Below are 24,481 nucleotides of genomic sequence, written 5' to 3' on the forward strand. Positions count from 1 at the left end.
GGCCAAACTAGCCCACATCTCCCCTTCAGAGCCCTACTGAGAGCTCACCTCCTCCAGGAGGCCTTCCCAGACTAAGCCCCCCTTTTCCTCTGCTCCCCCTCCCCATTGCCCTGACCCGCTCCCTTTGCTCTACCCCTCCCTGCCCCATAGCACTTGTGTATATATGTACATATTTATAATTATAATTCGATTTATTTTAATGATGTGATTAGCTATCTATAATTCTATTTATTTACAATGATGCTACTGATGCTTGTTTACTTGTTTTGATGTCTGTCTCCCCTCATCTCACTGTGGGCAGGGATTGTCTCTATTTGTTGCTAAATTGTACTTCCCAAGTGCTTAGTACAGTGCTCTGCACACAGTAAGTGCTGAATAAATATGATTGAATGAATAAATGAATGGTGGAAAGAGTACGGGTCTGGGAGTCAGAGGACCTAGATTCTAATCTCGGTTTTGTCACTTATCTACCTTGTGACCTTGGGCATGCCACTTAACATCTCAGTTCCCTCAACAGCAGAATGGGGATTCAATACTTGTTCTCTCTCCTACTTAGACTGCGAGTCCCATGTGGGACCTTGCGTCTACCCCAGTGCTTAGTACAGTGCCTGGCACATAGTAAGTTCTTAACAAATACTATTATTACTAGAATTATTCTCTGGCTTTCCTGCCCATCCAACAGTGTGTCTTTCACTGACATTAATAAAAATTGTCAAAAGGCACCCCGATCCCGATTTCTGGGGGTGAGCTCGGGGAACTAATATGATCCCCGCTAAATGCCTGGGGTGTTAGTATTGGGCAACTGGGATGAAAAAAATCCCTTCTCTGTGGAACTTTGGTTGCCACTTCTCCAAAGAGCTGCTGATTAACAGCATTAGAGTTTCTCGGCAATCTGATTACTGTGTACCTACCCCAGCTCTTAGAACAGTGCTTGGCACCTAGTAAGCGCTTAACGCATACCATAATTATTATTTTCTGCTTGGCTTTGTGGGACAGGATGGAGAGCCAGCTCTCCATTTGGAGAAGTGAGGCCTCTCACCAGGGGTTGGCTCCTTCCAGCTGCTGACAACACCAGAACCCCTCCTCACCCAGGGCCAGCCTCAGAAATGGAGGAGGGGAAGGCCTGTTTTCTGAGCTCGTCCAGCTGTTCTCTCAGGCTGATCTGTAGTATAGAGACAGCTCGTTCAACCTTCCCCTCTGAGGGAAGACCCTTTTGGGGGATGTCAGTGGGGCTGAATAGTAGGTGGGAGGGGGGGAAATCAGACGCTGCAACTTGATGGGCTTTTATCCAAGCCGAAATAACCCACAGAGCCACTCGTTAGAGATCTGACTCCCGGTGGTGTTCCCAGGGTCCTAAACTTACTTCTGTCGAGAGTAGGAATTATTTTAGGAGTTCACGCGATTGTTTCACTCCTTATATTGTGGCGACTGCCCTCCTAACTCTCAGGATGTTTCCCCCAGAGCCATGGGAAGAACTCGGTGTCCAGCTAGCCAGCCTTGCTTCCACAGGACAGTTGCCGAGGTTCAGCGAGGTCCCTTTTTCCTACTCTCCCACTCTGCAGTAATGTACTCCCTGATGGATGTGACTCCCACACTCTCTCCTCAAACACAGACACTCGGGGTAGAGAACATAACTCATTTTTAATTAGTTAAGGGCTTAAAAATAAATCACCGATTATGGTAGCTTAATTGCTGCAAAATGCCAATATAGAACCCAAGTCGCCAAACAGTATACTTGTGTCACAGCTCTCTAAAACAAATCCAGCATCAAAATTCCTCTCCTTAGAGCTGATAACTTTCCCAAAGAGGTAACTTCCTCCTCCTCTTCCCCTAGAACCCTTTTACTTCTCTGAAATGATGCCAGAGGATTTTCTGAACCACAGATGTCCCGTCTGGTCTCCCCATTCCTTGCCATGACTGAGCACGGCTCTTCTTGGGTTGCTCCAGCCAATTTTGTAACTTTCACCCAATCGGTCGATCGATCGATGGCATTTATTGACCCCCGACTGTGTACAGAGCACTGTACTAAGTGCTGGGGAAAGTACAATTCAACATCGCTAAAATCCGCCCTTTCCTCTCCATCCAAACTTCTATCGTGTTAATATAATCACTTATCCTATCCCTCCTTGGTTACTGTATCGGCCTCTCGCTGACCTCCCAGCCTCCTGTCTCTCCCCACTCCAGCCCATACTTCACTCTGCTGCCTGGATCATTTTTCTACAGAGACCTTCGGGATACGTTTCCGTACTCCTCAAGAAACTCCAGTGGTTGCCCATATATCTCCACCTCAAACGAAAATTCCTCATCTTTGGCTTTAAAGCAGTTCATCATCTCGTCCCCTCCTACCTCACCTCGCTACTCTCCTACTACAATCCAGTCTGCACACTTCGCTCCTCTAATGCCAACTTTCTCACGGTACCTCGATCTCATCTACCTCGCCGCCGACCCTTCGCTCACGTCCCGCCTCTGGCTTGGAACGTCCTGCCTCTGGCTTGGAACGTCCTGCCTCTGGCTTGGAATGTCCTCCCTCCTCGAATCAGACAGACGATTACTCTCCCTAGCTTCAAAGCCTTATTGAAGGCCCATGTCCTCCAAGAGGCTTTTCCCGACTAAACTCCCCTTTCCTCTTCTCCCACTCCCTTCAGCATCGCCCCAATCTGCTCCCTTGATTCATCCCCCCTCCCAGCCCCACAGCACTTAGGTACATATCTGTAATTTATTTATTTGTATTTATGTCTGGCTCCCACTCTAAGACCGTAAGCTTCTTGTAGGCAGGGAATGTGTCGGTGTATTGTTCTATTGTACTCTCCCAAGTGCTTAGTAAAGTGCTCTGCACATAGTAAGCGCTCAATAAATACAATTGAATGAATGAATGAATGAATGAATGAATGAAAGATGTGATCCCTGTCCATTCCCTGGTCCCAGCCCTCTGGACCCAAACTGAAGTGTTCCTCTTAATACTTGACCGTAATACTACCCAATTTCCCATTTAACCCTCAAAAGGCATTTATGGAAACAGACATTCTGTCATCTCCCACCAGGCTGTCTCCCAGGGACCCGGCGCCAGCTATCCTCCATGTCAACGAGGAAACTCCATCCTGTCTTTCCTCCCACCACCGTGGTAGGAAAGCGAAAAGGACATTTGTAGCACTCCCTTGGTGTCTCCCCCTCTGGAAAGCCAGCCGTGCTGCCTTCCCCGGAACCAGCACAGGCTCACTTCCGTGCCGCTGAGGAGCCTCTCTAGCCCGTCCTGCCTTCCACCACCCCAGCAGCAGAGAGAAGGAAGAATGCCCACAGTGTGAGGGCTCCAAAAACCCAGGGAAGATTGGTGGTTGATGTCGTGGGGGCTGTTACAGCTACAGGAGGGTCCTGAACTCTGAGCAGCCTGGAATTCTTCCCCGTGAGTCCCCACACTTTACTGACTTTGTTTTCATTTTGTGTATCTGTGTGTTGAGTTTCCTTGTCAATCTCAGGGATGGCCACTTAAACTAGGTGTCCCGAGTTCCAGTTCCTGGCCTGGTGAGTGTTCTTGGGCAAGTCACTTAAGCCTCCCTGACACTTAGACCGTGAGCCCCATGTGGGATCTGATTATCTCGTGTCTATCCCAGTGCTTCGTGCAGGGCTCGGCACATAGTAAGGGCTTAACAAACACCACAGTCATTATTATTATTATTATAGATTGTGAGCCCAATGTGGGGCAGGAACTGCTTCCAATCTCAAACCATACTTCTACCCCGGCAGATAGTAAACATTTAATAAATGCCATAATTGTAATTATTATATAATAGCAGGTAGTTGAGAGCAGGCATCCTGTTCCTAAAAAGCCCGAGGGGAGAAGAGCCCCTGAGTCCAGGCCCAGCTTACCTTGTTTGTCACCTGTGAGCACCCACACATTAATCTTGGCTCGGGTCAGGGTTTCGATGGTCTCTGGCACTCCGTCCTGTAATTTGTCTTCGATGGCCGTGGCTCCTAGTAACTGCAAGCACATCAAAGCAGGGTGACCCCATGTGGCGGGGAGAATGGGGAACACAGATAACGGGTCTCCAGGACCCAGGTATCTCTCCTTACACTCTGCTTTTTCTCCTCTCTGTACTTGATTTTAAAGACTGTCCTCCCTACTAGATTGTAAGCTCTTTGAGGGCAGGGATCACGTCAGCAATACTGTTGCACTGTGCTCTCCCCAGCTCTTGCTGCAGGGTCCTGCCCATAACAGGTGCTCGGTAAATCCCATTCACTGATTGACTGAGGTAGTCCTACACAGCTGGTTCTCCTCCAAAAGAGCCGGTGAGCTCTTGGCGGAAACCTGCAGCTCTGAGCACCGACTCCACTGTAACTGGAGAAGCACTGTGGAAACCCAGGTATTTTCCACTTGTGCTGGGTTCTCTCCCAAGTCAGGTGCCAATTTAGTCCACTGCCCTCCCACCTCCATCTCATACTTCCTGCTCTGCCCCTCACAACCTCTTGGGCTCTTCGGTTGAGCGGGCCTCCTTTCCTTTGGCTTTTGTGCTCTACTTTCCCAGGTGCTTAGCATTTGCCCCAGGTCACACAGCAGCAGACAGAGTGGGAGAGCCGGGATTAGAACCCATGACCTTCTGACTTCCAGGCCCGGACTCTATCCACGAGGACTAGGCTGTGGCATGAAAACCTGGGTCCAAAGCGGAGTTCCAAAAGACTCTAAATCATCTAGAAAAGCAAGACCTAACGTCCTCGAAGCAGCCCAGTGGTAAGGACAACGCCTCGAGGAGTCCATTCCCTCCTGTCCCCGACCAACCTCGAAGAGGGAGAGTCGGAACCGGGTTCATTTTGGATGCCAAGTTGAGAGAGAACAAGAGATCCCAGATGGTACAGGGATATAAAGTTAATTGGTTACAGATACTAGTCGAATTAGGTCATTCACTGACGAGAAATCGTTGGTGTGGCAATTATCCTCTTCAAGAAGCTCTTAACAGAAACTTCTCTTCCCCTGCCTTACCTTGGGCCTCTTCCAACCTCTCTTCCTGCTCATCCCCTGGGACTACTGAGAGAGGTACCAGGTGCTGATTCCAGGCTGGAGGAGAGGCTAAGGCTAAGAGGGCTGGATCCCTCTTTGAGGCAACTTTCTTTGAGGATAAATCTGTCTTTGGCCTGCAGGCTGCCTGCTTCCTCTAAAACACTCCAAGAGACATCTGCTTTAATCCTTAAGGGACCATCTGCTCAAGAATCCGTCCCGGTGGAAAAAAACATGGAGCGATGGTCAACAATCTCTGTAGCTAGGGCGCTTTGGGGCAAAGTAAAAATCTCTCAGTGACCCTCCACTACTCTGATCTATAAACGAGTAGTTCCTTATTTGCTTGGGAAAGGGTATTAACCCGTTGGCAGAAAATCCCCTCCTTTATTGTCCTCCAGCCCTCCCTGGAAAGGGATGGATCTAGAGTTGCCCACCATTAGGTTGCTTTCGATTTCTTGGTATAGCATTGCTAACTTTTCCTCTCGTTCCTCCAGGGCTGTGCTGGCTTCATGGTGACGCGTGATCCAGGTGTTGAAGTACGACTCATCCAGCTGTCTGTAGGCCACGACAAGGGTGCGTAAACCTTCCCCGGCAAACTCCTGGAAGACACAAGTGTGCCCAAGGTAAGCAAAAGCTGAATCATGTTTCCACATCACGTGGTGGTTGGTACGGTCCTCAGGATGATGCAGACAGCCAATCCTTCCACTGATGGACCTTCTGTAGCCCAGGACCAGCATCCCTTTAGAATAATGGCCTCTTCTGCACCATAAGATTTAAGCTCGAGGACAGAAAATTCGGAGATACTCCCAAATTGCCTCTCAGAAGCTACATATATTTAGCGGCCTATTTCCGAAGACGATCCTTCAGGGAAAAGGAGCTTCCCATCTTTCAGCCACATGCTGTACTAAGGGACTTCAGAATAGATGTCAGCTAAAGAATAATGTTCTCATTATTCATACACTGGTGAGGCCTGGATTCCTTTTCCAGGATCAGGTACTGGTAGTTAGTCTTTTAATGGGAAGATGCTGCACAAAAATAAGCTCAGCAGACAGGCCCGATGAAATTAGATCAGGAAATAGGAACTCCTGGGCCATAGGGTGCAGACATCATTTTCAAGAGATCCAGAATGATTCCCCAGTTGGGACTGGAAATTTATGCACTCTTACATGGAGATAGAACAGATTGGTCAGAGCTCAAACCTGGGAGTCTGGCATTTCACCCCCCTCCTCAAAAATCTGCAGTGGTTGCCTATCAACCTTCTTATGAAGCAAAAACTCCTCACCATTGGCTTCAAAGCTCTCCATCCCCCTGTCCCTTCTTACCTCACCTCCCTTCCCTCCTTCTCCAGCCCAGCCCGCACACTCCACTCCTCTGCCGCCGCTCACCTCTTCACTGGGTCTTGTTCTCGCCTGTCCCGTCATCGACCCCTGGCCCAGGTCCTACTGCTGTCCTGGAATGCCCTCCCTCCTCGCATCTGCCAAACTAGCTCTCTTCCCCCCCTTCAAAACCCTACTGAGAGCTCATCTTCTCCAGGAGGCCTTCTCAGACTGAGCCCTCCTCTTCCTCTGCTCGTCCTCCCCTCCCCATCGCCCCTACTCCCTCCCTCTGCTGCTCTACTCCCTTCCCCGCCCCGTAGCACCTGTATTTATTATTTTATGTATTTTATTAATGATGTGTATATATCTATAATTCTATTTATCTTCTTTGATGCTATTGATGTCTTCTTGTTTTGTTTTGTTGTCTGTCTCCCCCTTCTAGGCTGTGAGTCCATTGTTGGGTAGGGATTGTCTCCATCTGTTGCCAAATTATACTTTCCAAGCGCTTAGTACAGTGTTCTGCATACAGTAAGTGCTCAATAAATAAGATTGAATGAATTGAAAGAATGAATGAATGAAATCCTGGATCCCCTTCTGGGCTCAGTCACTCCTTCACTGTGGCCTAGGGAAAATCACTGAATGTTTCTGAGCCTCTGTTCCCCACCGGGTTGCAAGATTATTATAAGCAATCCCTCCTCCTCTCCTCCTTCTTTGCTCTGTTCCCCACCTTATGGGATTTGGGATAGATGGATGTGCTTAAAATGTAGAGTCTTTTAATAGTGTTCTGAATCTTGCAGAAGAAAAGAGATAAATTCCAAGTGCACCATTCTTCCTATTGACAGTGGAGCAGCTGGTTCTAGGCCAACCTGCTGTTGAGGGCAGACTCATCACATGGAAGGCCAGCAGCAGCTCTGGGCCCTGAAACCTTCCTCAGCCACTTGTGCATGTGGACACCATGACAACGCAGCTCTCTCTCTATCTCTCTCTCTCCCTCCCTCCCTCCCTCTTTCGGAATCAGAGGCCTGGGAGACACAATCCCTGGACATTCTGCGGTGGGGCAGAAAGCTTCCTTTGCTCACTAACCTCAGTATTTCTGTTTTGAGAGCATACACCTACACACACACGCCACAACCACTCACTCACCCTACTCCAAGCAGCTAGCCTCCATTTTCCTCACATGTCCTGCTCAGAAAAGCTGTGCTGTGATTGAAAGAAAAAAAGCAGTGTGGGTAATTCCAGGGCCTGACAAACGAGTAGTGGTTCTATCTGCTATTTGATGTTAAAAATGGCACACAGGGGATGCTGATGAAACTGCTTGAGAAACCAGATGAGCCTTCTGGGATAAGTCCAGCCTCAAGAGGAAATAATATCATTATCATCGCTGTTTGCAGAACCCTCACATAAAAAATACAGTGGAAGCTCTAGTAGGTCTCTTCCCTTTCCATTCCTTTTCCTCAAAGGGCCTTCCAATTAATGGAAGGAGAACAGACAGTGCATATTGAAAGAAAAGGAACTTTCCACAAAGTTAGGAAACAGTGTTTAAGAAAAACTGCAAAACCTATCAAAAGCCAGTTCAAACAGCGCTAAAGACAAAAAACTGATCTTCTCAGCCAAAGATCCCCAAATCTCAAGGACTGAAAGTTGAATTGCATTACAGTTCTTTGAATCTTAAATTAGCTTTGAAGCTAGAAGCTGCTGTTAATCTCCCAATGATATATTCCACTGGGCTTTGTTTCAGTTTCCTATTTCTTTTCTAGTGGCATACAGCTAGTTAATGTATCCCTTTTCATTCATTCATTCAATCATATTTATTGAGTGCTTACTGTGTGCAAAGCACTTTACTAAGCACTTGCGATGCAGTAATCCAGGCAGGATAGGGTGAGTGATCGTATTAACGCGGTAGTAGTTTGGATGGAGAGGAAAGGGAGGATTATAGTGATGTCGTGAAGGTGGGACTGACAGGATTTAGTGATGGATTGAATATCTGGGTTGAATGAGAGAGAGGAGTCAAGGATAATGCCAAGGTTACTGGTTTGTGAGACAGAAAGGATGGCAGTGCTATCTATCTACAGTGATGGGAGAGTGATGGGAGGACAGGGTTTGGGTGGGAAGATGAGGAGTTCTGTTCGTACATGTTAATCCGGAGGTGATGGGAGGACATCCAAAGAGAGACGTCTTGAAAGCAGGAGGAAATGCAAGACCAAAGAGAGGGAGAAAGATCAGGGCTGGAGATGTAGATTTGGGTATCATCTGCATAGAAGTGGTAATGGAAGTCATGGGAGTGAATGAGTTCTCCAAGGGAGTGGGGGAGGGTAGACGGGGTCCCAGAACTGAACCTTGAGAGACCCCTCCCCACAGTTAGGGCGTGGAAGGCAGAGGAGGAGCCCGCAAAGGAGAATGAGAATGAGCCACCAGAGCAATAAAAGGAGAACCAGGAGAGGAAAGTGTCATTGAAGCCAAGGTTGGATAAGAGAAGCTGCGTAGCTTAGTGGAAAGGGCCCTGACTTGGGAGTCAGAGGTCGTGCGTTCTAATCCCGGCTCTGCCATTTATCAGCTGTGTGACTTTGGGCAAGTCATTTAACTTCTCTGTGCCTCAGTTACCTCATCGGTAAAATGGGGATGAAGACTGTGAGCCCCACGAGGGACAACCTGATTACCTTATATCTCCCCCAGCGCTTTGAACAGTGCTTGGCACATAGTAAGCGCTTAACAAATACTATTATTATTATTGTAATGTTTCCAGGAGAAGGAGGAGATTGACAGTGTTGAAGGCATTTGGGAGTTCGAGTAGGATTAGGATGGAGTAGAGGCTGTTGGATTTGACAAGAAGGAGATCACTGGTGACCTCTGAGAGGGCAGTTCTGTGGAGTGAAGGGGATGGAAGCTAGATAGAAGGGGGTCAAGGAGAGAATTGGAGGAGAGGAATTTGAGACAGCAGATGTAAACAGATCGCTCAAGGAGTTTAAAGAGGAATGGTAGGAGGGAAATGGGGCGGTAACTGGAGGGAGCCGTGGGGTCAAGGGAGGGTTTTTTGTCCTGTCTCCATCCAGAGAGAGTAAGTAGGTTTGCTTGTCTATGCCACAGAAAGAAAGGGAAGGGAGATGATTCCAGAATACTACATCTTGGATGAGCCCCACCGTTTCCTCCACGTCTCTGGGGAGGTCTCTGGGCCGGCCTACCCAGAACAGCTCTTGGGTGAGGTTCAGCTAATGAAGGAATTAATTTGGGTCACTCAGCTAATGAAGGAATGAATTTGGGTCATTGTGCTCAGTGTTAATCCTGGGTCCCAGGACACCAAGAGTGAAGAAATCCTGGCCTTTGGCAATGTACCCACAGATATTCTCTCTTCTCTCTCTGTTCACATCCACACACGTAACACACACACACATACACACACGTACTCACTCTTTAGACTCAGTAAATACGTAGACACTCACCTTTGCCCACAAACGAATTGGCCAAACTCAATAATCTCTTTTTTTCCTGAGTCTTCTGGACTTCCCTGTGCCTTGAGACACACAAAGTCACCCTCCATATCTCGTCTTATGCTATCGAGTTGTCTCTGACCCATAGCACCTCCATGAACATATATCTCCCAGAATGACCCACTTCCATCTGCAATCATTCTGGCAGTGTATCCATAGAGTTTTCTTGGTAAAAAATACAGAAGCGGTTTACCATCGCTTTCTTCCGCGCAGTAAACGTGAGTCTCTGCCCTCAACTCTCTCTCATGCCGCTGTTGCCCAGCACAGGTGAGTTTCGACTTGTAGCAGATGACCTTCCACTCGCTAGCCACTGGCCAAGCTAGGAATGGAATGGATAGGCCTCTGCTCGACTTTCCTTCCCGTAGCTAAGACCGGTAGAGTACTGGAAACTCTCCAGGTGTGATCCTGAGAGAGGCACCGTTCATATAGAAACCTACAGATCCACTCTTAGAAAGGAGCCCCGACGGTCCTACTTACATTCAGGTGCTCCATGGTCACATCCTTCAGGGCCTCCGAGGAACTGTCAAGTAGTGTGTAGATGATGGTGTCAGCCCCCTTGCAGAATAGTATCAATTTGCCTTCAGGATCCCGCACTAGAAAAAGCAAGTCCAGAGAGACTTTCTGTTTCCTGAAGAAAAACTGATCAGCCCAAGACCAACAACCTCTGCATCCACGCCTGCTCCCCCAATTCCCCAAGTTCTCAGTCAGTTAATCAATCAATCAATCAATCAATAATATTTAAATACCCATTTGAGTACCTAGACCAGGGCAAAATCCCTCAAGGAGCTTACACTTTAAGGGGGAAGACAGACAAACTACAGATAAGCAGAAAAAGAGACTAGAAAGATGGAAAAATGCTTAATTCTACCCCTCTGGTCTGTAAGCTCATTATGGGTAGGGAACGTGTCTGCTAATTCTGTACTCTCCCAAGCGCTTAGTACAGTGCTCTGCACATAGTAAGGATGCAATAAATATGATTGATTGATTAAGTAACAAAGCACATCAATCGATATGCATGTTAAGTGCTTTGGGTGGCTGTGGGTATCTTAATGTGGAGGTGGTAGTTGGGAGGCTACGGAGGAGAAAATGAATTGGGCCACACCTACCTCCGGAGGCCGGATTTCAAATGGGCTCTGAAGAAGGGGAAAACTGTAGTCAGGGAAATGCCAGATGGGTGTAAATCAGAGGGTTAGAGGTAAAAGAGGTGAAAGCAATGGAAAGTGAGAATGTTTGTCTGGGAGGAGCACAGAGTATAGGCTGAGGAGAGCAGAAGTAGAACACTGAACACCCATTGGATGCAGTGTGCTGTACTAAGTGCATGGGAGAGTACAGCAGGAAAAAATGAGGAATTTACACTCCTCTGGGTGAGATAGATAAACATTTATAAATAGGACAGTACTTGAACATAGTGCCCTTGAAATAAGCATGCTTACCTAAGTTCTGAAGGTAGGAATAAAAACATACATAAGGGCCAGGGATGGCAGATGGGTTGTTATGATTTGGGGTGTTGGAAATTAATCAGGGAAAGCTTATTTGTGGAGGTGGAGTTTTGGGGAAGCTTTGAAAATGGCATGTCAGACTTTGGGAAGGAGGGAGTTCCGAGCCAGGGAAACCATGAGAGTGAGAGGACAGAGCTGGGAGAAATCGAGATCCAGCGTTTAGAACAGCACATAGTAAGCGCTTAACAAATACCGACATTATTATTATTATTACCAGGTAGAGTTAAAAGTTTAGCTTGGGAGGACAAAGGCAGCAAGTTGGGGTGTACTGGGTGAAGAATACAGCTAAGTAAGAAGGAGAGACCTGGTGGAGATCAATAGTAGTAGTAAGCTGTAGTATTGACGCTTGGCGGGCAAGGACTTCAGAAATACAAAATAAATAAGCGACATAACCCCTACCCTCAAGGAACTTATACGCTAATGGGAGAGAGAAATATAAAATTACTTACAGAGTACTCCAAAATTATAATAATAATTGTGGTATTTGTTAAGTGCTTACTACGAGCCAGGTCCCGTTAAGATCCGGGGTGGATGCAAGCAAATCGGATTGGACACGGTCCCCGCCCCACGTGGGGTTCTCAGTTTCAATCCTTATTTTACAGATGAGGTAACTTAGCCCAGAGAAGTGAACTGACTTGCCCAAGGTCACACAGCAGACAAATGGCGGACCGGAGATTAGAGCTCATGGCCTTCTGCCTCCCAGCTCTGTGCTCTGTCGACTACACCGTGCTTCTTCTCATGCCATTTCTTATGCCCAGTTCATTCATTCAGTTGTATTTATTGAGTGCTTACTGTGTGCAGAGCACTGTACTAAATAAATACATATACTTGAGTGCTGAGGAATGATATGAGTAAGTAAATAGGTCCTCTAGGCTCGTTGTGGGCAGGTAACATTCCTACCAACTCTGTTGTATTGTACTTGCCCATGCTCTGCACCCAGTAAACACGCAATAAATACTACTGATTGCTACATAAATGCTAGAGGTAAGAGAGAGCTAAGGGAGGGAAATGGGGAGAGTGGAGATATGACATCACTGTGCAGGAAAATGAAACCAATCGACTGTTCTGCTTTCCCTAGCCCAGTCAGGTGCCGAACATCAAAGTCTGCACTGACCCAAATACTCCCTCGGATGCCACTCAGATCCTCTCCTGTTCCAAACCCTTTCTTTCCTTCTTCATCCTGGGCTTGGGGCTTCTCCCACTTTGGGGCCATCCCCTCCCTCCCCCCTTCACCACCCAGCCACTCTCCTTAGCAGCCCTGGACCACTTTCCTGTCAAAGGCATCACTTTCCGGGTTCCCTCTGCCACCTTCACATATCACTTAAGTCACCCCCAACCCCCAAGTACTTCCGTACACATCGTATGAACTCTTTTACTCCCCCATCTATAATTCATTTAAGTGCCTGTCTTCCCCACTAAACTAAAAGACACTTGAGGGCAGAGATTGTCTTCCAATTATTTTGTACTCTTCCAAGAGCTTATTAGAACAGTAGGTGCTCAAGAAATGCCGACTGATTGATTGGCGGTATCTATTCTCTCGCCAGCCTTTTTTCTAACCTCCATTCAGCAACCCCTTCCCTGCTTTAGGTCCCCACTGCCTTCCCTCCCTGACCACTCTCTCCAAGGGAGAACCTGCTCTCCCAACTCTTCCACCACATCCAGAGTCTCCAGATCCTCCTCCTCCCATTGAGGAAGCACCTCGAGTTCTCTTCCCTTATGCCCCTCCCATTGCCTCTCCCTTGCAGGTCCTGGACAGCCTTGGAGCCAATGGTCAGAAACTTTGATGTGGAGGGAAATGGATAGCGCCTTGAGGTGTTGGAAGTGAGATGTGAGCAGAACGACATTTAAGGAAAATTATCCTGGCTGCAAAGTGTAGCATAGACCGGAAAAGGAGAAGTTGGAGGCGGTGTAATCAATGAGCAGGTTGATACAGTAATCTTAACTGGAGATGATGAGAGCCTGAGCCAGGATAGAGATGGAAGAGGGACAGATCTGAGAAATACTGAACTTATTAAGATCGCGGGCAAAGGAGGAGTAGAGCCAAGAGCTGCCTGTCCATTTCTGTAAGGTCCCTGAAGTTTCCGAGTCCCTCGATCTCTGGCCTCATCATCATCATCTGTCTCTAGACTCCTTCCCCTCATTTCTCCTCAGTTTGAAAACCCCTTTCTTGGCCCCACTCTTGCTATACCAATCCTATTTCCTTCTCCCTTTTGTGTCTCAACACTATGAACATGCTTTCTCACTACTGCCTTTATTGCTTCTTTGCCTACTTTTTCTGCAATCTTCTTGAGTTTCTGCCTTCCCTGTGCTCACTGAAACTGCTTTCGCAATCTCCAGCGACATCCTCCTGGTGCTATTTGTTGGTTTCTTCTTTTTCCTCCGCTATCTGGCCCTCCCTGCTCCATCATCTTGTTGACCACTGAATCCTCCTCAAAAATCTCTGTGGTTTTGGCTTCAAGCAAATAATGGATCCCTTCCCCTCAGTTTTATTTAGTGGGTCTTCTTTTCTCATCAGTTAATCAATCGATCAATAGTATTTACTGCATGAGGAGCACCATACTGAGCACCATTTGGGAAAGTACAACGTAACAGAGTCGGTAGACATCAGGGCTTCGTTTTGAGCTGAGGTCTTCTTTCTGTATTCACAAGCTACTTAGGGGCTCATCTAAGGTTTCAGTCACTGCCTCCACATGAATGATTCCAAATCTATATTTTCTCTCACCTGCACACTAGTTTGGCATTCTTGGAGATCGTCACCAGCCACAGTGCCCTAGCAGGGGCACACGTTATAAATATGCTAATGCTAGGGGTGGCTATTGGGTGGATGCTATTTGGGATGGTAAGAAGTAATCATGGAAATCGTATGACAGGAGCCAATTTTAGTGTGGCTTTCAATCAATCAAACCATGGTATTTATTGAATCGGTCGATCGATAGCATTTACTGAATCGATTAATGGTATTTATTGAGCCACGTACTGGGTGCAGAACACTGTACTGAGGACCTGAAAGTAGAGCAGAGGTAAAAGACATGACCTTTGCCCTTGAAAAGTTGACAGTTTAACTGGGGGGCCAGTTTAAAGCTAGGAGCAAAATGGAGATGGAGAGGGCAAAGGGCTGATAGCCTTGTGATGGTGAGGAGAAGGGAGGCTTCAGACTGAGGGAACAGTGTGAGCAGAGTGTTAAAAGTGGATGAGACAGCAGGGACCAGTGAAAAGATGTTCTTGGTAGAAGGTAAGAGTGAGCACTGAGGTCATGGGTGAAGAGTCGGTCCCACCTTCACGACATCGCTAAAATCCGCCTTATCCTCTCCATCCAAACTGCTATCACACTGATACAGTCCTCATCCTATCCCGCCTGGATTATTGCATCAGCCTCCTTGCTGACCTCCCAGCCTCCTGTCTCTCCCCACTCCAGTCCATATTTCGCTCTGCTGCCCAGATCATTTTCCTAGAAAACAGTTCAGGACGTGTTTCCCCACTCCTCAAAAAACTCCAATGGTTGTCCATTCATCTCCACATCAAACAAAAACTCCTCACCATTGGCTTTAAATCACTCGATTCCCTTGCCCCCTCTTATTTCATCTCGCTACTCTCCTACTACAGCCCAGCCCGCACACTTCACTCCCCTAAAGCTAACCTTCTCACTGTGCCTCGATCTCATCTTTCTCGCCACCGATCCCTCGCCCACGACCTGCCTGTGGCCTGGAACGCCCTCCCTCCTCAAATCAAACAGATGATCACTCTCCCCCCTTCAAAGCTTTACTGAAGGCACATCTCCTCCAAGAGGCCTTCCCTAAGCCCCTCTCCTCCTCTCCCACTCCCTTCTACGTCGCCCTGACTTGCTCCCTGTTTTCACCCTCCCTCCCGAGCCCCAAAGCAATTACGTACATATCTCTAATTTATTTATTTAATATCTATCTCCCCTTCCATCTAGGTCATGAGCTTCTTGTAGGCAGGGAATGTGGCTGTTTATTGTTGTATTATACTCTCCCAAGCGCTTAGTACAGTGCTTTGCACATGGTCAGTGCTCAGTAAATACGACTAAATGAACGAAATAAAGAAAGAGTCAATATGTGAGATTTAAAAGGCTGCTAGAGTCTTGGATCCAGTGGCCAGAAGTTTCTGCCTGAATCAGAGGGAGGTAGGCAGCCACTGGAGGTTTCTGAAGAGTGGAGAGGTATGTGTTGAATGATGTTTCTAGACTGCAACTGGCTCGCCTCTAGTCTGTGAGCTCGTTGTGGACAGGGCTTTTCACTCTTTATTGCTGTATTGTACTTTCCCAAGTGCTTAGTACAGTGGTCTGCACACAGTAAGCTCTTAATAAATACGACTCAACGAACAAACAAATGAATGTTTAGGGAGATGATCCAGGCACCAGTAGAGACTATGGACTGAGGGGGAAAGGCTGGAGTCAGGGAAAACAGTGAGGTTAAGAATCCTGGGTTCTAATTCCACTCCACCACTTGATTGCTGTGTGACCTTAGGCAGGTCACTTAACTTCTCTGCGCCTCGGTTACCTCATCTGTAAAATGGGGTTTAAGAATGAGCCCCACGTGGGACAAGGGTGGTGTCCAACCTGATCTACCCCAGAGCTTAATACGGTGCCTGGCACATAGTAAGCACGTAACACACACTCACTCTATCTTCAAAGCACTTCTAAAAATACATCTCCAAAAAAACCTTCCCTGACTAATCTCTCTCCATCCTCTTTCCCCTTCTTACTATTTTGAGCACGTTCTTGAGTCTACCCCCAGAAAACACTTAGATGCTTACTCCACCCCCACCTCCACCACACAGCACTTACATAAAATCTTTATACTCTATTGCTTCTCCTATGTGTAATTTATTTTATTGTCTGTCTCCCTTACTAGACTATAAACTCCTTAAGAGCAGGGATCATGTCTACTTACTCTATTGAACCCTCCCTAGCATTTAGTAGAGAAGCAGCGTGGCTCAGTGGGAAGAACACAGGCTTGGGGGTTAGAGATCATGGGTTCGAATCCCGGCTCTGCCACTTGTCAACTGTGTGACTGTGGGCAAGTCAGTTAACTTCTCTGGGCCTCAGTTACCTCATCTGTAAAATGGGGATTAAAACTGTGAGCCCTATGTGGGACAACCTGATTACCCTGTATCTACCCCAGCGCTTAGAACAGTGCTCGGCACATAGTAAGCGTTTAACAAATACCAACATTATTATTCTTATTACAGTGTTCTGCACATAAAAAGCACTCAATAAACATCATTCATTGATTGATTTATTAATTGAATTGAGAAGCAGCAGGGAGTCAGGGGACCTGGGGTTTTAATCCCAACTCTGCCCCTTGTCTGCTGTGTGACCTTGGGAAGGTCACTTCACTTCTCCGTGCCTCCGTTTCTGTAGCTGTCAAATGGGAATCCGATACCTGGTCTCCCTCCTACTTAAACAGATGAGGGGCAGGGACTGCCTGACTAGGTTATTTTATGTGTGAGGCTTATCCGCCCTTCCGGATGGGAGACGCTGACATCCTCTCCCCATCATTTAGAAGTACAGTCCAGCATTCCGAAGGCGGTCAAAAAATGCTATTCACTGATTGATTGAAAGATTGAAGTTGCTGGGAGAGATAAATCACGCTAAGGGTAGGTGACAGTGATGAGCATAAGGAAATAGAAGACTTTGGGAAAGGAACCGGAGTGGCCTAGTGGAAAGAGTATGGGCCTGGGAGTTAGGAAAACTGGGTTCTAATCCCGGCTCCACGCTTCTCTGCTGTTGTGACCTTGAGCAAGTCACTTCTCTGTGCCTCGGTGACCTCATCTGTGAAATAGGGATTAAGACTAAGTTCTATCTGGCAATGAGACTGTGCCAAACCTGACTATTTTGTATCTACATCAGTACTAAATAAAATGCCTGCTATATAGTAAGTGCTAAACAGATGCCATTAAAAAAGTAATTAATCCCAATTAATTACTGGAACCAGGGTGGTGGCTATCTGGGTAGAGGATGGGGCAAATCTGGGGAATGTTTGGAGGAAGAATTGGCAGGATTTAACAGATGACTGCTTTCAAACCTGCTTCTATATCCCCTGTCCTAAAAAAATTCTCTTTTTTTGTATCGTACTCTCCCTTGGAGTTCTCCCCTGCAATTCGTTCCTCTCCAAACTCCTTTTGCGAGTTGTCTACAGCTGCTGTCTCCAAATAATGATGATAATAAAAATGATACTGATAACGGTTTTCGTTAAGCGCTTAGTACGAGTCGAGCATTAGCCTCAGCCCTGGGATTGACACAAGGTAATCGGGCTGGACAAAGTCCCTGTCCCACATGGGGCTCACAGTCTAAGTAGGAGGGAGAATGGAAATTTAATCTCCATTTAATAGATGAGGAAACTGAGGCACAGAAAAGTATTTGATTTGCCCTGGGTCACACAGCAGGCGATTGGCAGAGCCAGGATTAAAACCCAGGTCTTGTGGCTCCCAGGCCCGTGCTCTATCCACTAGGCCACACTGCTTCCTAGATTAGACTCTAAACTCTATGAGGGAACTGTACCCTCTGAACCTCCACAGTGTCCTAAACAGCATTCAGGGAGTACTAAGCACTTCAACCAGCTGCCTACTGCCCGGCCTGAAGGTACCGGAAAACTCAACTGAGACAGAGCAGCTGAAAGAGGGTCAGTTGCCCAGAACCAGGGAAACTGAACCCAGAAGGGAGTAAAGGCACCCACCGATCACAGACATCCTTTTGCGCACATTGGTGAAATCCAGGATTGCAAGAAGTTGGTAGACCCTGGTTTCCCCCATTTCCACCACCGTGATCGTTTCGGGAGTGCGTGATCGGAAAACAAATCCGAAATTTCTGGCTGCAGTTACAAGGGCTCCTTCGTCTGGAGATTGGGCTTGGTACACCAGGTTTCCTTTGGGTGGAAAGACAAAAATAAATATAACCAGCTGAGCATTTGGGCCCCAAATCTAGAGGACAGATTCACTCCTCCCACCCAAGAACCTGCTTTGACAAATCAAACTGTCTCCCCCAGCCTACCTGGGATCTCAGCAGTGTAATTTCTGGCAACGATTCTGCCATCAAAACAAGCACACTCAATCTGGGGTTCAACCTCCCTCCTTAGCAAGTTCTGTGCCCACCGCCATCTTTTTCCTTCCTAGAAACTTTCTCCTGAAGCTTCTCACAAAACCTCCCACTCCAAGTGAGGGGCGTAGGAGGCCAAGCGGGGAAAGGCAGGCAGCTCTCCCTATCTTTTCAGGCAGCGCTAACGCTCTTCCCAGCTCTAGCCACAGAGTAGGGTACAAGGCTCTTCGTCACGAGCGTGTCTCTGGAGAGAAAGCTTCATAAAGGTAGGCAGTTTAACTGATCCTCTCCAGCTCAGGTCAGAGCAGGGATGTTCTCTCTGGGACCCTTGACGGTCTGGCCGGAGAGATCCGGATCAACTTCACTGGGGTCGGGGGAGGGCGAGGGGCAAGTTCCCAAGGGGGCAAAGGGTGGTCACTTTAACATTTAGTGGGCAGGAAACCTCTGCTAATGTCTGTTTCATAACTCTTCTCCTGAAACTCACCTTCCTTCTTCATTACCTTTATTGGGACAGGAACACTAAGCTGATTTTTTTCCCAACGCCTTGTTCCTCATCTCATCCCTTCACCATTATGACCATTCTCGTCCCCATTCTCCATCCTGTAACCCGACCACCAGTGTTAACGGAGAACTTCTTGTGTTCAGAGCCCTGATCTGCCCACCACGGTCGTGGTCTGGCCACACAGGTGCTCAGGGAGGCTCTCGGAAACCACCGACTTGCTTTCCATCTCTCCGGTGTCACAAGAGTAGCCAACTGACGCACAGATGCTCGTTCTCCAGAATTTGGAGGACAGAGACAGACTTTAACACAGGAGACCTTGGAAAGACAAACACTCAAAAGATTCCAGATTTTACATCCAGCACATCACTTACTGTATGGCCTGAATAATAATAATAATAATGATGGTATTTGTTAAGCGCTTACTATGTACCATGGGCTGTTCTAGCAGACAAACGGTGCAGCCGGAATTAGAACCCAAGACCGTCTGCCTCCCAGGCCCTTGGTCTATCCACTACACCATGAAGCCCCCAGAGCTGGGGCAAACCAAGCAGAGGCTTTGGGGAAACCAATTCAGGGAGGTATTTGGACACCCCTTCTCACCTTCCTCTTTCTCTTCTGACATCACCGTGTGGCAGAGGGAGAGGGAGAGGAAAAACTGGTGGACGGCAGTGTCTCCGAGTTTCACCGCTTCTACCAAACTGTGATCGTAAAATGCAAACTTGGGGTCAGCCAGTTCGTTGTAGGAGAAATCCACAGTTTCTGTTTCCTGAAAATTTGGGGAGGAGCAAGCTTTTTAACTAGAACATTTTCATTCTTCTGGTTTACACTATTACTACTGATAGTAATAATAATTACATTTTTAAAGTACTCACTTTGTGTTAAGCTCTGGGGTACATCCATGGTAACTGAGATTGGACATACTCTCCCAAGCACTTAGTACAGGGCTCTGCACACAGTAAGCGCTCAATAAATACGACCGAATGAATGAATTGAATGAACAAACAGGGGCTTATAATCTTATCCCCATTTTACAGGGGAGGAAACTGAGGCCCCGAAAGTGATTAGCCCAAGGTCACACAGTATTCATCCATTCGTTCAATTGCATTTATTAAGCACTTACCATGTGCAAAGCACTGTACTAGGCACTTGGGAGAGTACACTATAACAACAAACAGACATATTTCCTGCCCACAGCGACCTCACAGCCTAGAGGGGGACCAGTAGGTCAGTGGTGGATCTGGGACTTGAACGTGGGTCTCCAAACTCTCCAAATGTGGTCTTTCCACCCCTCCCCCAACTTCTCCTGTCTGGAATGCCATTAGCTTTCTGCTGAGGAGCCTGGGAAGACAGAATGGAGAGAGGCACTTGGCAAATGCCACTGGGGCTAAGCTGAGCTTCTCTGAACTGGAGTTTTTGCGCTGGTCCACCCTAATTTAGACCCATGGCTCTGAAATTGGAATGGCACTGGTCAACTCTAGAGGCGGATGATCAGGGCTTTGGGACTTTACTTCATTTCCTTTGACTGACTGATTGAGTCCCCTATCAGTCGATCGTATTTATTGAGAAGTGAATGCTCTGCTCACAGTAAGCACTGGGGAGAGTACAATATAATGGAGTTGGTAGACACATTCCCTGCCCCCAGCAAGCTAGTCCCTCTCTCTTCTGATTTAATGAATGAATTAATTATGGTATTCAGCGCTTACTATGAGCCGAGATTAGAACCCATGTCCTACCCACAGTTGCTTACCTCCGTGACCGCAAGTCTCTGTCCAAGCAGGTCATAGACATCACCTGTTGGGAAAACAGACACAGATGTCACCAACGAGGGATTCTGGACAACTGTCCAGTAGCACCTGCTGTAACTCTGGCTGTGCTCTTGGAAAGCGATGAAGGAAACTATGAAAAGCCAACTACTTTGTCAGTGGGACTCAGAGGGTGGGGTTGTTGAGGACTCAGTATTGCCCTCATTTGAAATAAAAAATGCATTTTAATGCATTTTCATAGGTATTTAAGAACCGAGCTTACTTTGGATGGACAATTTACTCTAATTTTGCAGGGCATGAGGAGTGTTAACTAGATCTCAGTGATTGAGTTTGGTCACCGGGCTCGGAGAAATTCCACTGAATTGAACTGGAGAATGTCTGATCCTGCCATCTTTATAATACCGGGCGCACAGTTCCGATCAAATTATTACCTCAATAATTAGTTCCGGGAGTGCCGCCTGATACTACACTGAATTCGCAACTCATACTGGGGAACTTGGACCTGAGTAACTCTGTTCCACTTTGGTCACCATATATAATTATGTATATACTACTAATCCTCTGGAGAAGACACTAATACTAGGAAAAGTCAAGGGAAAACGTGGAAGAGACGTAGGAGAAGCAGCGTGGCGCAGTGGAAAGAGCATGGGCTTTGGAGTCAGGGCTCATGAGTTCAAATCCCAGCTCTGCCACTTGTCAGCTGTGTGACTGTGGGCAAGTCACTTAACTTCTCTGTGCCTCAGTTCCCTCATCTGTAAAATGGGGATTAAGACTGTGAGCCCCACGTGGGACAACCTGATTCCCCTGTGTTTACCCCAGCGCTTAGAACAGTGCTCTGCACATAGTAAGCGCTTAACAAATACCAACATTATTATTATTAAGAGGCAGACCGGCAGCTAGATGGATAGAGACCATAATGATAATGGAAGGACCATTAGAAAGGTATTATGGCAGAGGACAGGATGTTCCGGAGAAAGTATATCCATGGAGTTGCTATGAATCAGAAATGACTCGATGGCATTTAATAATAATAATGATACTACTACTACTAATAATAGACCAACGAGACACTTCCACACATGACCTGAGATCTGGTCCCTCCAATCAGGGTTCACAGGCAGACGCCTGGCTAACCCAACCTTCTAATTTGCTACTCCTGCTAGGATGCTCTACCAGACAGGGCCAACTAGCATCAACAAAGGCCACTGACTGATCAGCCCATGCTCTGGAAACAACGGTGTCTTTGCTGGACCTTCCATTCAAGTTTCTCTTGCTGCTTTTAGTTGTCGGAAGCAGCACGGCATAGTGGATAGAGCACAGGCCTAGAAGTCAGAAGGTCGTGGTTTCTAATCCCAGCTCTGTCTGCTGTGTGACCTTGGGCAAGTGACTTCACTTCTTCGTGCCTCAGTTACCTTCTCTGGAAAATGGGGATGGCGACCGTGAGCCTCACGGGGGACAGGGACTGTGCCCAACCCAATTTGCTTATATCCATCCTAGCACTTAGGACAGTGCCTGGAACACGGTCAGAGCTTAACAAATTCCATTATTATTATTATTATTTTTATTAGAGATTGTGCCAAAGCAAGGGAATAAGGAACTGTCTTTGCGTTATACCAAAACTGCCCAGGACTGGGTTAGTTGAGATTTCTGGGACTTGGGGAAAGAAAGTAGGAGGGAGAAACAAAATGATTTTGTGTACCATATGATTTTCCATTGATTGAGCACTTGTTGAAAGCCATGATGTTCTGAGTGAGGGTTCCTGTTTTATCTGAAAACACATATTTGATCTGCCCCAGCTCTTCATTCAGGGTGGTAGTGCGGGCCTGGGCTGGTGTGTTGTTGACTGAATAATACATTTTGCGGTCCCAATCAATGTAGAAGCTGTTGCCCAATCGGATGATCTCTACACTGAAAAGAAGAAAAGAGAAGTGGAAACACAGATGAGCTGAGGAGATTCTCTCCCAACAGTGAGCCACCGTGAGAAGAACAGAAACCACCGAACAAACAACTAAAGAACAATTCTGCTGCGGGTTCTAGGGCAAAGTTCCAGGCCGGGACACCCTCTTGTAGCAATCTGAATGTGAGAGTGAAACTGGGGTGTCGGAGTCAGTGTTTACACTTATCTGAATTCCCAGTGCATATGCTCCAAGCTTGGAATAGAGAGCATCCTGGTTGCTTTGGGAGTGGCCTAAGACCCCGAAGCTGCTCCACAAAATGAAAACAACTCGGCTTCTTTAGTGTCTTGAATGGCTCCCTCTAAAACCCAGGGACACTGGACAATTTCCCTAGTCTCCTCCCTGATCATTTCTCCCAGTATCCATTTTGTCTCCTGAAAATGAACAACAGCTGTCTTCTGTGAACCTAGTTTGTGAGAACTCCACCAGATATGTATATTTCCTGGAATCTGCTGCCAAGGTGTCTCTTTAAGTTCATCTCAGCCACATTCATCCTCCTCCGACCATTGCCAACTTTGGCTCCACTGGCTTCTAATTCTCTATCATCATCATCACCATCACCAGTGGCTTTTCTACTACCAAGACACTCTATTAAAGTACAGAGCACTGCAAGGTGCCTTAAAGGGCATTCAGAAGATATACACATCCCAACCCCTATCAGCAAGGAGATTCCCATCTTGACAGGGTAAGCGTATCAAAATCGACGAGTATATGAGAGGATGACAGTAGGAGTAAGAGACTCCCAAAAGACCCACACTTCATCATCACAAGGATATTCATGGTTCCTATCAATAGTAAAATAAACCTCCTCAATCTGCACTTCAGAATCTGCCCTAACATAGACCCAAGCGATCTGTATTGAAGAAAAAGTTGAAAATGCAGGAATTTCTTCCTTTGTGCATTTTAATCATCTGATGGTCTATTACAAAGAGTAATTTTTCTCATTAATTTACTCATTTATTTTACTTCCGATAAGCATTTATAATGGGGACAATCAGAGTTTTTCTCTAAGAATAGTTTGCTATAGATATACCGTTTTAAAATTAGGTTAATAATTACTGGTTTTGAGTTGAAGATTCATCAACGATCTTTTTTACCTCTGAGTATCCCCACATCTCTGATAGTGTCTGCATACAGTGGCTGTTCGGTAAAAAACCGTTGATACTGATTTCACCCAAGTAGAGCACACGACCACTTTCTCTTTTACCACTCAGTACATTTCTAAGTCAGGGATCTGCAAATATGGCAAATAAACCATAGTGATGGCAAATTGGGCAAGTCACTTAACTTCTCTGGGCCTCAGCTACCTCGACTGTAAAATGAGGATTCAATCCTCCTCCCTCTGACTTAAACCGTGAGCCCCACTGGGACTGTGTCCAGTCTGATTACTTAGCAACTACCTCAGCCTAGTGCCTGGCACTTAGTAAGCCCTTAAAAAGTTTCATAAAAAAGTAACAACAACAGCAAATCTAGGGATTTCTCATTTCCAGGGACCAGGGTCCCGAATGAACTCCGCAGCCCCTAGGCTGGCCGGCGAGGAAACAGGAGGCCCGTACCTGACATACAGTGAGATAGGTACCACGGTGTTCAGAATGATGACATACGACCAGAATATGAGGAGTGCTGACAGGGTAGCTGAGTTGACTTCTTCCGCCCAGGGCAGATAGATCTGGAAGTAGAAGCCTCGTCTCTTCTCCCAGATACCATTCCCTATAGCCAGGATTAAACACATAGCCGCCAGAAACAGAAAAATCTGTAAAACAAACAAACGAAAATGGAGATTCAAAAAGAGGTGTCCATCTCCATTCGGAATCCTTGTCCTCTGCAGACATAGAGGGGGGGAGATGACATTGGTATAATGGTTTGGAACCAGGAAGGATGAGCTGTTTTCGATGACAGAAACCAGCCGGTATGAGGGAA

The 24,481-nt window shown here is 46.9% G+C and overlaps 1 protein-coding gene and 1 non-coding gene across 7 annotated transcripts in view; both read right to left on the reverse strand.

Moving 5' to 3' along the window:
* Window positions 1-24,481, reverse strand: part of LOC100090442 (phospholipid-transporting ATPase FetA-like) — a 130,553-nt gene that overhangs the window by 24,522 nt on the left and 81,550 nt on the right. For all 6 annotated transcript variants that reach the window (XM_029060291.1, XM_029060290.2, XM_029060292.2 and 3 more), the window contains 8 exons: window positions 24,118-24,314; window positions 22,306-22,514; window positions 20,591-20,634; window positions 19,444-19,609; window positions 17,983-18,171; window positions 10,266-10,381; window positions 5,422-5,586; window positions 3,865-3,976 (listed from right to left, as the gene is read on the reverse strand). In XM_029060291.1, coding sequence (XP_028916124.1) covers window positions 3,865-3,976; window positions 5,422-5,586; window positions 10,266-10,381; window positions 17,983-18,171; window positions 19,444-19,609; window positions 20,591-20,634; window positions 22,306-22,514; window positions 24,118-24,314 — 1,198 coding nt within the window. The remainder of the gene's footprint in view (window positions 1-3,864; window positions 3,977-5,421; window positions 5,587-10,265; window positions 10,382-17,982; window positions 18,172-19,443; window positions 19,610-20,590; window positions 20,635-22,305; window positions 22,515-24,117; window positions 24,315-24,481) is intronic.
* On the reverse strand, window positions 10,066-10,203 carry LOC114810730. The gene has a single exon (XR_003758425.1). It is a non-coding gene; the product is annotated as a small nucleolar RNA SNORA7 (small nucleolar RNA).

This window comes from Ornithorhynchus anatinus, chromosome 3 (genome assembly GCF_004115215.2).
Source record: "Ornithorhynchus anatinus isolate Pmale09 chromosome 3, mOrnAna1.pri.v4, whole genome shotgun sequence".
In the NCBI taxonomy this organism is placed as follows: domain Eukaryota; kingdom Metazoa; phylum Chordata; class Mammalia; order Monotremata; family Ornithorhynchidae; genus Ornithorhynchus; species Ornithorhynchus anatinus.